The following is a 14,236-nucleotide window of genomic DNA, read 5'->3' as shown; positions in this document are numbered from 1 at the left end:
GTAGGGTGATGGCTTTCAGCTTCTCTGAGAAAAGTCTCACTAAAAAAATATTACCGTGGAATGAAGAAACAGGTTCGCCTTCTAATATCACTCTTGCTCCGAATAAGAAGTAACATGCTCTCTTGTTTGAACATATCATCATTATGATTCATTAAACCAAGTTACTATTGTTAGTATAACAAAATCAAAAGCATGCACGCAAATACAAAAGGATCATCGTATATCTGTATGGCTGCTGTGTTCAGGTATCACGGTCATGGGATATTTGGTTACATCTAAAACATAAGATTTGTTCAGGATTGGGTGTTAGCTTTCTTGTTTGTCACTATTTCCTTATTTGCTGCCACTACACTGCGCTTTGTTTCATGCGATGCGATGTACAGCAGTCCTGTACACTTACTGAAGGCAGACGTTTCACTCTTTCCTGTGTAACCCATCGCCTGACTGTACCTTTCTTCCCACTACAAACTGCTATTTGCTCATTTGTGGTGTGGACTCCCTGCAAAGTATGTACTTCTACACAAGACAGCAAAGCAATAACAAACACACAAATCCCAGATCCATTTTAAAATCCCCGCAAAATGTGTCCGAGAAACCCATATGGAGAACATAACTAGTGAAGTCCTCTGCAATTTTCTGCATTATGACATTCCAGCAGACTTTTTGCCCTCAAGAAACAAAGTAACAAAAGATAGCGCTACCGTGTCTGCACATACACTGCTGAAGGTGTATTTGTGTGTCTGTGCAAGAGAGAGAGAGCCAATGTGTGCAGTTTCTGAGTAGAAACTCATGAGGTCGAGAGACAATTAAAGGGAATAGAGGAATTATCATACAGTGAAGTCATCGACCCAGCTAAGGTGGTTATGAGTTACTGATAAAAACAACCACTGTACTTGTATGATGCTAATTAATGTTTATCATTCTGGATATTGGCAGTTCCTGCTGTTGAAACTTTGTCATGTGAGGGCAGTGTCTTGGTAATTAACTTGTCCTTTATGGACTAGGCTTTGAGGAAGATCAAGCACTTGAATTAGAGCACAGCTTGTGTTTATTTCCTCTTGTATAAGGAAAGAACTTTAGTGTGACGGCACCGCCTTATAATGTTCCATTCCTGTCTTTAACACTTTTCTGAAGACGTTAGATTTACAGCATGTTTGGTGAATAGTCAGGTCTTTAAAGCATAATCTTTTTGCACTTGTGTTACAGATGTTGTTGCTAAGCCAGAACCCTTGCAACCAAATAAGGCTGCACTGAAATTAAACAGATTGATATCGAGCACAAATTAATCAAAGTTCAACTGAAGCAAGTTTTATTTCAGTTGCAACTTAATTTAGAAGCGGATCTCAGCACAAACTGTAGGTTCTGCTGAACTGTGCTGAACATTACCTGTCAAATCTGGGAGAGGGCGGGGGAGGTGAGAACGAGGGAGACAAGAGCCTAAGCCTTGTGGGAGACAATTTGAATCTTGACAATTAGTCTCTGCTGTCGCTTGGTTTGATCTCACACTGTGAAAAATGTTTTCAGGAGCTTTAATTGTGTAAAGAGCACATTTTGGAATGCTAATTAGAAACCTGCTCCACTCATTTTTCAGGGTTAAATCATACATTCAGAAGCGAGGATGATGCTATGATGGCAAGCATTTATCACAGACGCATCATTATACATGGTGACAAATCAGTTTACATGTGGGATGACTTCCCTCTCTGACTGCATGACAAAAATGAAGAAGGCAAACTGAAAGAGTTGCAAACACTAACAATTGTTAATCATTTTTTACCCCCACGCCTGAGTTGGCCTGATCGTGTCGTGCCCGCTCTTGCCATGCTTGCCTCTTGTGGTGTGCATAATGAAAAGAATGGAGCCGTCAGTCATAATGGCTCTCTAAATAGCATTTTCTGCTTTATTAGTCATACTTAATGGTGTTGAAGGGGTTGTGAGTGATGCAAAATCCCTTTGTTCAGAGCCCTTCTCTTACTGTGAATGCTTCTTGATCGAAAAAAGATTCCCTGACAATTGAGGCTGAATGTGTTTTACACGCTGGGCTTACTTTGCCTATTTTAGAGGGGAACTGTAGATGTTCTCATCAAAAAGATTGATGGCATGAGCATGGAAATAAAAGAGGTGGATACAGTTCGCACAGTACCATAACAGGCAGTGCCACAGCAGGTAGGTAGATGGACCAAAAAAAGGAGGCTCCATTCATTTTAGATAGACGGCGCCTTTGATGTTGCATCAGAACAAACAAATGGAAAAAAAAGAAAAACAGTAATACAGCACCAATCCATACGCTGGATTACTATATGTAAGTAAAAATGGAAACCAATTATAAATATTCACCAGAGCCGAAAATGAATGCTTGATTTTCACACTGTTAGCCACGTAGGTATTTGACAGTGTCTTGACTCTACATGTGAGAAATTCCTCATATATTTAGAAATGCACGTTTTTAGCTGACCCTTTGCCCACCGATATTTTTCACGAAAAAGGTCTTCACAGATCAGAATAACGGAGAGAAGAAGAAGTGGTATACTTACGCTGAATGTCAATTGTGACACTGGTCTCCTTGCCGTTGGGGACTGCCTTGTTGGAGGCCTTACAGATGATCTGCTGACCTGTCTCAATGTTGGAAGGCGATAGGTAGAGTGTGCTTACGGTGCTTTCCCTCTTGCCATCCCGGAGCAAGGTCTGCAAAGAGGGAAGAAATACAGAGCAAAGTTAAGACAGTTCTGTGGATGAATGCTTAAGCCTCTAAATCTATGCCAAGTTTGTTTTGTTGTTCTAATGGATTACCATAGTGGGACCTTGGATTGGCTTTATCATAATCAATAAATAGAACCTGAGCTATTTTTATGCTGAGCAGAGTACTGAACTCCAAATGCTGCAGAATCCGAGGGATATTGGATTGTATCTTCAACAGTCCCAATTCAAGCTGGGATTATAAATTGTTTAAGTGACGCACAAACAGAGAAAAGAGGCGGAAGAAACGCTTTGCTTGATAAGCTTTGATGGAAAAGGTATAAAATTGTTGCAAAAAGGCAGAAAATTTATGTATACACAAATCTACTCCCTTGGGGATCCAGAGACAAACCCTCAGAACACTCTAGGCTGTAGTTTTACTGCAAAGCAGATTGATATAAAAAAAAAAGTAGAAATATATTTCTTGAGTTTGCTTTTGTGTGTCTGGAGAGCTGCGCTCTAGTGCATGGCTTGTCATACTCCACAAAGGAAATCAATCTTCTTTTCAGCGCTCATCCTCTGAGCCCTACATTGTGGAAGCCATCTGGAATCAGTTGGTAGCGCTCAGTAGCTCTCACGCTCCCTCAAACGCTCAGGGGAGGGCTCTGGGAGTCTATGTTAACCAGTGCGGGACAGAACAAAGTCACTGACTAGAACAAATTGCTTGGGCAACAGGGCACAGTGTGGTCAACCACAAAGTCAGGATGCATTTCCCTGCCATCTTTTTAAAGCAGGCTCACTGTTGCTCTGCATTTCTTGAAGACACAAAAAAGACCTTCCTATTGAAGAACACCAAAATATTTTACTCCTACGTTGACCAGAAGAAGCTCAGTTGACTTGCTTTACTGCACTGGTAACTTTGGTTTTACCCCCCAAAAATACATCCAGTACTTGCCCTTAACTTTGTATAATTTTGTAGCCAACCATTCAATAAGAAAAATACTGATGATCAGATCCTACATCTACTCAGCCGTTAGTTAACTACTGCAGGCTGTTGAGTATATTTAGATTTATAACGTATGCTGTTTAAATGATATAACTAAAACTTTGCAAGTTTTTAGTACTCTGTACTAAAATGCAACATATAGATTCCATCTACCATTACCAGTACCCATTAATCATTTTCCTGAGTCAAACTGAGATTCATTGCCAAAGTACAAACCAGTGGTAATTAACCATTCATTTCTGCACTTAATGTGAACATTTTAATTATCCACATTTATGCTGTCTTTCTCACTTAAGCATACTATATTGTAAATAGCATGATTAAAATGTCATGGAAGTTGTAAAACCTCATGGCTAGGCATTTCCAGGAAAAGACTCTGATCAAATTAAAATACGTCAGGGAAGAGTATCTACTAAACGCGTTTGAGATTAGAAACTCTGTATTACTGATGCGGGAAAAAAAAAGTATTCTCTTGTAATGGGATATTAGATCCCTTGCATACTTGTGGGAAGCCCATTTGTATGTGAAGAACCATGTGATGAAATTCATAACTGTGCATGAGTCACTTCTAAAGCAGAACACATTGGCTGTCAGACGCGGGATATGTCAATGTAATATCCTTTCTGACACAATCAGGATTGTTTCCCTCGTCGCTTTGGACCTGTCTGAAGTCATTAATCTTAGAAAAGGGGTTAGCTGGCTGCAGCATTGAATTCAACACCATGCCACATTATAATTTGATAAATTTTTATATTCATCTCCTAAAGCCATGTGAAGAATATTTTTACCATGGCAGGGGATGAATGACAAAATAACCGGACTGAGAGGGAATGAGTCGGCTTTTTTTAAGCTATAGTTACTAGGTACTAGGTAATTTCTGACCTCCAGAGGGTTACAAAAAAGGTGAAAATTGGTTATTAATAAATGTTAGCTGGAGTTTCAAGATGGGCATCTCAGTATGTCTTTTTTTCTCTCATTTTACTGGGGTCTAATATTTCCTTGCTTTGTAGACTAATTTGGTCTGGCTTAAGTAGGGGTATACCGTGCTTTCTGTGGCTTTCATTTAAGAGACAGACAGCCTTCTTTCTCACAAAAACAGCATCACAGCTAGATAGGCCCCTGGCCAGCTAATATAGCAATACCTACATAAAAGCTAAATGTAAAGCTGTGACTGCCAATCAAAGCTTTAACCTAACATGAAAGTGACTTCTCAGAAGCAGACCGGTTTGGAAAACAAGCATGCAAGCAAACAAAAGAAATCTACTCAAATAGGTTGCCTGAGAACTGAACGATGTCCAATAACAGCTCTATGGATATAAACTTAACTGTTTATATCCATAGAGACTGATGATTGCAGCTCTGAGCGTGTTTGTTTGATGGAGAAGTAAAAAAATCCAAACTAACAAACAAATAAAAGAAAATCATATGCCAGTGGTTTACGATGCTTCATTAACATAGAATAGCACAACCCCAGTACTGAGACCAGGTTTTAAGGTCTGGATAAAGTGCGTCGACCAAATTAATCAGAAACAGTATTAATAACAAGGGAGAACCCTGACTTAGAATGAATTCAGACACATGTCAAAATCACGAGTGTTATAAGTAATGCATATCCCAAGTGAAACATAACTCTGAGCAGCCAAATGTATCTAGGAAAGAAAGTAACAGTCCATACTGAAGACAGATCACCTCAGCATAAAGCATAAAAAATTCTGGAAGCTAATCTTTCCCTAAGTGGCTGCATGTAAAAAAGAAATGGGTAATGGAGAGAAAGAGAAAGAATGAACTATGAGCTTTTCTTTAGTGAGTGGTTTCAAAAAGAATATCCATTTAGTTAACTAGTCATTAAAATACATGAACCTAATTAATAATTTATTAAAATGAAACTTGACATACATACCAGAAAAGTTCATCTACTGTTAGTCCGAAATACTGTGATTACTCTGAAGCTCTCTTCTATTTGTATTTTTCTCAAATTGTAATACATGTAGCCAAAAGCAAAATGTTTTTGTCATTTAATGTCATTTAATATACAGTTAATTTAAGTGCAAAGGTTTATAGCCACCTCTAATTTTTTTAATGAAGTTATGAGCAATAGTTCTCCAGACATTCTGACGGTCTTTCACAGTTTCTCTTTGGACATTGGCTACTTTTTCCACTCATTTTCAGTCCAGTTCTTGTGCCTGACCATTTTCAGACCTTTGTTTGTTTGTTAATAATGAATGAATCATTCAAGCATAAATTGCTTTTTCTTCCTCTGTACTCAAGGAATGAACCAGTGTTGTGTCTAGATATGAAACTTAGCAAAGAACCAATTTTAAATAGTATGTGCATGTCATAAAAACACATAATCTGTTCCCATTTCTTTAGTCCGATCTATAAAAAATCTCAAAGATAACACAGTATGAAAGGCACAAAATATTATATTTGTATCAGCAAGGAGCTATTAGTTAAAACCTTGGTATAGCTCAGTATGGTGTGCAGTGTGTCCTCAAAAAATTAGAGGAAATTGGAAGAAAGTTGAAGACAAAAGCAGATGCAACCGGCCTAAGATAAAACTAAACTATCTAAAAGCTATGTCCATAAGAAAAGGGGAAAAAAAATGAGCAACAGTACAAGTTAATAGAAAAACACACAACAGAAAACTATCAATTATGGATTGACCTTCCCAGAGCCTGGATCTCAAAATTACTGAAACAGTGAGATCATCAGTGAACAGAACAGACATAGCACAGGACAAAAGGCAGCCAACATCCAAAGTTACAAAGTATCCCAAAGACTACTTACATAAATTGCTTAAGAGAGTTCAGGCTGTGTTGAAGAATAAAGGTGATCATACCAAATATTGACTTTTAAACTCGAGCTTTGTACAAACTCTGTTTTTGCCTTATAAACTATATTTCAATGTATGTTTGTTTGTTTTTCAATCAATTATTTAATCTTTGACCCATTTTCCTAGCAAAGTATAAGAGAATGAAGGAAGTCTCGAAACCTTTGCATAGTACTGTATATAGATATAAATTTATATATAATTTTTGCCTAATGAGAAAATTTACATGCAATTTGCTACTTGTCAACACCAACATAAACTTAATTAAAACTGGAAAATCTGGAAAATCATAAGAAAAATTAAATTACATTTTTTGACATTAAGATGACCTAATTTAACTTTGAAGGCACACAGTGATGCTGGTAAATGTACCGTGTAAAAAAATATATATAATTGTTATTTTTCTAATAATTCTTCCAAAATTACTTTGACCTGATCAAATTATTTACATTCAAACAGTTTTCCATTTTTAATCTACACCACAAAATGTTCCTCTTCTCTGGAGTTAATTGCACACAACTTGGCACGATATGAAATATATACTTTTATTTCTTTTGTTTTTTCACATGGTAACTGAGGTTAAACAGGTTTCTTTTACTTAACTCATTCTTTTCAAAAGCTGTTGAATGCAATTAATTGAAGTGATCTATATTTCACCTTTACTTTTAATGTTTAATAAATGAGGTTAATTGGATTGTCAAAATCTTTTGAGACCTTTTTAAAATGGAACCAGTGATTACGTGTACAGTTGAAACTAAGGAGCCCTTTGACTTACATCATTACACCTGTCTCAAAACAAAAACAAATGCGACACAATAATGCTCGACCAAATTTTAATTAGTTACTTTATTTGTAAGTATTTCCCTTCCCATTATGCAGTGAGTGTGATGATTAAAATACAATAAAGTGCTCTAATTACACAAACCTCCCATGGCTTTATGAGAAAAAAACTCATAATGGAATAAAGGGACAGTTAAAAAAGCAGCTGTGTTAAATATTTCTGAGGGTTGAAAAAAAAAACAGACAAAAACTAAAAAAAAAAATGTTTCCTGCTAACACTGATATTATCAACTTCATATGAACTTTAGCACCTTTACCTGGCATTAAAAGGTGACAAAGCAGAGACTGTATACAAAATGGTGTTCCATGCGCCAGAACAAGAATGGCTCATAAAAATATAATTCCTTCCTTTTTTTTGTTCTTTTCCCCTTCTACCACTGAGATAATCCTCTATCTCCCACTCTCAGGTTGTTACCAAAGCACATAGTGAAGAATGACTTTATGGTAAGGAAGTGCATCATGTTCTTCAAAAGATTTGTTGCACCATTCCAACACAAATGTATCATGGAGCAAATTTGCACACCTCCTAAGCACAGCTCAGACCTTGAGGCTGCGTGTTACAAACAGCCCTTTGCAGTTTTCTGCTGAGCAGCTCCACTGGAGCAGATGGGAGCTGAGAATTGAGCATTGTTCAATAATTTACTCAAGCCCAAGCAAGTCTTGACATTTGAACCACTCACCTTACTTTTCTCTCTAATTATTTGGGGTGCCGCCTCCATAATACACCACAGTTTATATTTGCTGAAAGCTACCCTCACTAATGATAAGCAATGCATCATTTAAGTTGCTCTCTTCCATGTGAGAACTGACGCGCATTTTTTGCCAAGCAATGGCGTTAATCATACATTTTCTCTTTAACCACTGGTCCAGTAAATAGTTTGCTAAGAGCTCGTGGAAATGAGGTTTTGAGGCCTTTAGTGGAAAATTATCTTCGGGTCAGAACCATCATTACTTTTGACATCATCAGGAAAGCTATTCCTGTGAATCCTCCACCACATCTGCTCACATTAGTCCTCTACATCTGTGGGAAATGAGAAGACCATCAGGTCGGATGACGATGATGTAGTCTCCCACACTGCTCTTTGGATCCACAAAGGAGTCATGTTCTTTTAATTGACCCCCCCAACCTCACTTCATAATGTTAGGCAATAGAGATAAAAGAGGAGAGACACACATCATTCGCCTCAACACAGACATGTGAGCATCCATCAGCTACCAGCACAGAATGTCCCCATATCTGCCTTCGCTCTGAGAGGAAGTGAAGGCAGGAAGCGCACTCCCCGCCCAGTATTAGCAAACGGCACCTCCAGCAATCACTTTATTCAAAACGGCCTGGTGCTGTACCACAGTCCAATCAATGGCATTTATATGCTCTTTGAAAAAAGCCGATAATGGGATGAGGCAGTACAGGGAGTGAGGGAAGGCGGGGGATGTGTTAGTGCTCTAAAGTGCCGAGTCTCTTTATGTCCTTTGTTTAAATAGAAATAGAACATGACAGTGCTGAATGGACGATTAGCCTTAAGGGCTAATGTCAGTCAAGAGTCTATGGGGATCAGGTGATCCAAACATTGGGCTGGTGTGAATGGGCACTGTTGTGTACCGCAGCATCAAAAGCGTGATCTGTCATTGAGACTCATACTGTGGCATGAAAAGGTTCAGACAGATTCCAGCAGCGAAAGTGACATCGTCGAGTTTTTTAGGGTGGTGGGATAAATGCCACTGAAGGAAAAGATCTAAACACTGAAGACAAACGCAAAGCCATGGATAGCTTTGTGATCTCACCACTATTTGAGTTGCTTTGGATACTGGAGGGAAAAAAAAGAAAGAAAAAAAAGCCGTATTTTAGTAATTCAAACGCAATCGGAATTTTCAAGGGACTGCATTTTTAAAAGCAATCCATCCATCGGTCACTCGGCGGAAGGGTCCAATTGGAGTAGAGTATAATTTAGGGAAAGAAAATGTTAATAATAGTAACAAATAATAGCAAATCAAGTAATATAAAAAAATTCCACTCTTGCGTCATCACGTCATCAACAGCCCTTTTCCAGCTGGTCTGCATACCTGGAATGACACACACCTCTATGCTTACCTTGGAGTACATGGCCCCATTAAGGACCTCTCCATTGCGGATCCAGATAATTGAGGCCGCAGGTTTGGCATTGTCAGCATGGCAGGTCAGATTGAGTGGGTCACCGGCCCTTAGGCTTACAACTGGCCCTCCGCTGATGACTGGGTCTTCTGGAGGAACTATTGATCAGAGACAGAGGCAAAGAAAGACAGGCCGTTAGTAAAATGTGCAGACGTGAGATCAAGCTATTGTTTAATGTGTGATATATTTATGTTGATAGCAAAGTTGGGCATACTGACACCCGTACAGCATTATGATCCAAAAAGTTCAGATGACCCAAATAACACAAAACTGCAGAAAAGTAATGCCTGCTACGAATTCACAGCAAAACCCTTACTATATATCAGAGTTAGTTTCCTTTTAATGGGTGCACTTATGATGCCAACAGGGGACAAAATGCTAGTTCATTGTATCAAATTAGGTTTCTTCAGAAAACAAAACCTGCAACTAGTGTTAGGTGTTCATTAAAGGTAATGACTGCAGAGAAAAATGTATTTACCACACACCTAATGGAAAACTCACTGAATGGTGTGGTTTCAAAGCAAGGAAAGCTTTGCAGACTGAAGTCCCAGCATGACTCTCTAAACAACAATAAACTCTATCATCACTCATTGCAGACTCAGCACATATGTGTCAGCATTAAACGTAATTCAGACACACAGATGTACATTTCCTACTTTTATTTCTTACTGTGTTGACAAATACAGCAGAAGGACAAAAGCAGTGCTACAGTGTTGTATGTGTCTCTAATGGCACTGATCAAAGTCATATTCCCATTTTACCCATGTGCTGATCTGTTTTCTCACTCTTTTATTTTTATAAGTGAAACTGCAGTGAATTATTGATTGACCTGAGTGCTCATTACAATGCAGATCTGGGGCAAGATGAAATCAAAGGCTGCAGGCAGCTGCCATATTCCCGTGCAATAGCATCATGATTGGAAGAAAGGTTGTTATGGGTTAGAGTTATGCTGTCAAACAGATGTGAGAAGAATGAAACCAGAGAAAATGCAATTTGGGTTCTTTCTGGACATTGAATGACAATATGTATAAAAGCACTCTTTAATGGCAACATTAGGGCTGGATGGCGTGCACTCAGCTATGCTGCTCTGTTGCTCACTCTTTAAATAACTGAAAAAAAACCGTTATAACTTAACTTAGTTTTAGTTCAACGTTGCTAAATGTGTTTTTAACAACACCACTAGTTAAATCTCAGACCCAGATAGCTGCATTTACAGTGAGAAGAACATTGTATTCCCTGCATATATTTCTGTTTACTTCCAGCGCCGCATTTTAGACTCACTTTTGTTTCCCACTCAACACTCTATTAAATTAGACATAATGCAAAACAAACCCTTCCGACTGAGCTTACTACATTCAGTATTCAGTTGTTCATTTTGAAGCAGTTACAGGAAACAGGTTCTCATTGAGGTTAGTGGTAAATACTGTTTATCAGAAATGTACTGCGCACAATAATAAGGTGACTATTTTGGGATTTTTGTCTGCAGATCCCTTTTTGATACAGCAGGAAATAATCGAACAAGAAGAGGCGGCGCTTGTCTTGTACTGTGGCTTGGAAACATGTATTCACTGAGCAGATGCAGCTTTAGAGTTTTAAATTGCACTAAACAAAGACCAATTCCTATGTTGACAAAAAGTTCTTCAAGCTGTGTTTGCTGCATTTTAAGATGTTGTATTGGTAAAATGGTCACCTATCTTTGTAGTTTGAATACACATATAGAGCCTGGTCATAAGGGTAACACAGCACTCCCGTGACAAAGACGTGCAGATCTTGGTCTTCATGCTGTGGTTGATTAGTGTAAGGGTAGATTTATACTACTGTGACTAATATCATTGTATTACATAACATTATTGATTAAAACGTGGAAATGGGAAAAATCTTTATTAATCAAATAATCTGCAAGCATAACCATCACTACCACTTTTTTTGAGTAAATAAAGGCTTATTCAGACCAGCGTGGGAACAATGAAGTCTGTACTCTGGCTAGACCTAACTCTGACCAATCAGACCAGGAAAACTGCTATTTCAAAGACAGCTCAGACTCAATGATTTCTATTATGTACTTGAGTGTGAAAGGCAGTGTTAATTCTGGCTGGCTCCCTTTCATCTGTACTTGATTAATATGCGGAGGGTAGGGAGAGGTAGAGGAATCTCAGGTCAGCACAAGCAGATAAGGCAAGACAGTGTGCTGATCTAGGCAAGTAAGAAAGAATCTTTGTGAGAATGTGGTCACCACCTGGTTCTTTATCAGCAATTGGAGCAAGGTCAGAAAGATCACTTTGTGTTATTCTTTTGCTAAGAATAGAGATTCAGCATGGCATGCAAATGCGAGAGAGAGTAAGAGACTGAAAAAAAAGGCAGCATTATGAGCCTGGACTATTCCAGAAAGCTCTGCCATCTGTCAATAAATAAAAAAAAGTGAGGCTCAGTAATGACACTTTGACTGTTGATTGCAAAAATACAAACCTACTGGTTTGCTGGCAGCGTTCCTTTGCACATATGACTGAAACATTAATTAAATGACAAGCAAGAAGGTTTTATATGGAGGGGGGATATAAGAGCTATTAGGAATTGCCAAGATTCTTTCGCTAATCATCACAACAGCAGCAGTAACAACCTCGATCAGGACAGGATGTTAGCTGCTAATGGATTTAAAAATGATAAGGAAAATTTTGATCCACTCTCCCATACAAAATAGTCCCAGTTCAAGATTATATCAGGGATACCTTGACTTAATCTTTTTTTTTTTTTTAATGTTTTGAATCATGGCACAACAATCGGCTATATTGAGGTCAAACCGCTCACTTGGTCATGGGCTCTCTTCTCATTCAATCATTCTGTTGCTGGCTTATTTTTGTGTTTTCGCCCATTGTATCGTTGCACCATTCAAACCTTTCCTAAACTTCAGGTCAAAACATGTTTTTCAGCGAGCCCATGAAGGAAAGCGCCTCTTTCCTTCAGTTCGATCAGAGAGACTTTGCTGTTTGTTTAAAACATGCTACCAAGGCCTAGTTGAAGTTGTGGTGTGTTTCTCTTAGCACACCTATTCAGAGTTTTCCTTGTTGTGAACATGTGCTGTTCCATTACTCTTGGGTCCTTTAGAAATGTTTATGTAGTTCTTTTTTCCCGGGGATGTACATCTCTACGTTTTCGCATAAAGCTGTGATCAAGTCATTATCTGCACTTTCTTGCAAGTGATGGACTCGGGCTTGAATAGCACACATTCATGTAAGGTGATATAAAGCTTAAACTGATTAGAAGTCTCACATAAAGGGTCTTTTGCGTAATATTCAAGGAAACTTTCCTCTCTTGCATACGTTCTAACAAATCAGTTTTCTGTAAATAGGTGCTCAGCTAGGGTCGTAGGGTGATTCTAGTAATGAGTGTTGTTATACTCTCCCAGGTTGTTTTAGTAAGTAAATGTATGGACCCTTTTGACCTTTTTATAGTCCCAGTTGTTTATTATTCAGCTTTACGTATTCCTCTGAGAGGTGCAAAGTGGACCGTGCAAGAGGAGTTTATGATTTCATGCATAGTGCCGTTACATGGAAGAGGGAGTCGCAGCGAAAACAGCACTCTGGGTACGGTTTCAGGTCATGTCTCTCTGGAGGGATGCTTGCCAGGAAAACACAAAGGGTAAATGGGGAATATAACAAGGAGATGAAGGACATGCCTGGCTGCCTCCATCCAGCATACCTTTGTATCTTTCTGTCCTTCACAGTGTTTGAGGTCTTATGCAGAGTGTGTCAATATGGAGACAGTTTGTGACAGCCTGGGCTGAAATTGTTGGTTGTGCTAATAAAAAAAAGCCACAACTTGTGATCATCGCCACTAAAGGAGCACGGAGAATGTTCTATTCAAAACAGAAATGCAGTTAAACTTGGCGCAGAGGAATTGGGAACATCTGACCAATCAGCCTTCTCTCACCCCAACCGGTCGCAGCAGATGGCCGCCCCTCCCTGAGCCTGGTTCTGCCGGAGGTTTCTTCCTGTTAAAAGGGAGTTTTTCCTTCCCACTGTCGCCAAAGTGCTTGCTCATAGGGGGTCATATGATTGTTGGGTTTTTCTCTGTATCTATGAAGCGCCTTGAGGCGACTTTTGTTGTGATTTGGCGCTATATAAATAAAATTGAATTGAATTGAATTAACCTAGCATTCATTGAATATATAAATGACCAAAAAATATGATTAAAATAGATCTTTCTCTTCATCTAAGATCTTTCACTGATATCGCCTTATGACTGCCAGGTCTGACAGTTATACAGAGGCCAAACCTTGAACTTGAATCAGCCATCATCATTACTGGGCTGTTTGCAAACTCGGCAGTCCCTAATGGTTCTAAATTAGCTCTTTACTGCAGCCATTCGATGGACTTGGCATAAGTGTGGTCAGTGGTACAGATTGATCACTCCTCTTTAATTACAGGGCTGACTCATTGCAAACTCTGCTCCACGCTGTCCGTTTTTTTTTTCTCTCAGATAATAATTTAATCCCTTTCAAGGCTTTCTCAAATTTGCATTCGTCTGTGCAAATTTGCTGGCGTGAATTCACACGGACATCAACTTTTGCAGGTATTTCGGTGATTACACGTTTTATACAAATAAGCAGACGACTGATTGCTGAATTGCCACAAAGCGGTTTGTTTTACGCATGTATTAATCAAACATGCAGCATTGGCAGTGGCTGCAGCTCAAGATTTAGATAAAGACTAACTGTAAGATACAGCCAGTTCATTAC

At 38.8% G+C, this 14,236-nt stretch overlaps 1 protein-coding gene across 8 annotated transcripts in view; it reads right to left on the bottom strand.

Annotated features, from left to right (window-relative positions):
- Window positions 1–14,236, bottom strand: part of kirrel3b (kirre like nephrin family adhesion molecule 3b) — a 167,200-nt gene that overhangs the window by 42,439 nt on the left and 110,525 nt on the right. For 5 of the 8 annotated variants that reach the window (XM_084949822.1, XM_084949823.1, XM_084949826.1 and 2 more), the window contains exons 5-6: window positions 9,430–9,599; window positions 2,535–2,685 (exon numbers count right to left, since the gene is read on the bottom strand). In XM_084949822.1, coding sequence (XP_084805948.1) covers window positions 2,535–2,685; window positions 9,430–9,599 — 321 coding nt within the window. The remainder of the gene's footprint in view (window positions 1–2,534; window positions 2,686–9,429; window positions 9,600–14,236) is intronic. The other 3 variants (XM_084949825.1, XM_084949827.1, XM_084949830.1) reach the window with 1 other exon arrangement.

Source organism: Perissodus microlepis, chromosome 14 (assembly GCF_051167445.1).
Source record: "Perissodus microlepis isolate ML-2025 ecotype Zambia chromosome 14, ASM5116744v1, whole genome shotgun sequence".
Classification (NCBI taxonomy): domain Eukaryota; kingdom Metazoa; phylum Chordata; class Actinopteri; order Cichliformes; family Cichlidae; genus Perissodus; species Perissodus microlepis.
Note: the sequence above shows the minus strand (reverse complement) of the source record. Positions and strands in the feature narration are given on the sequence as shown.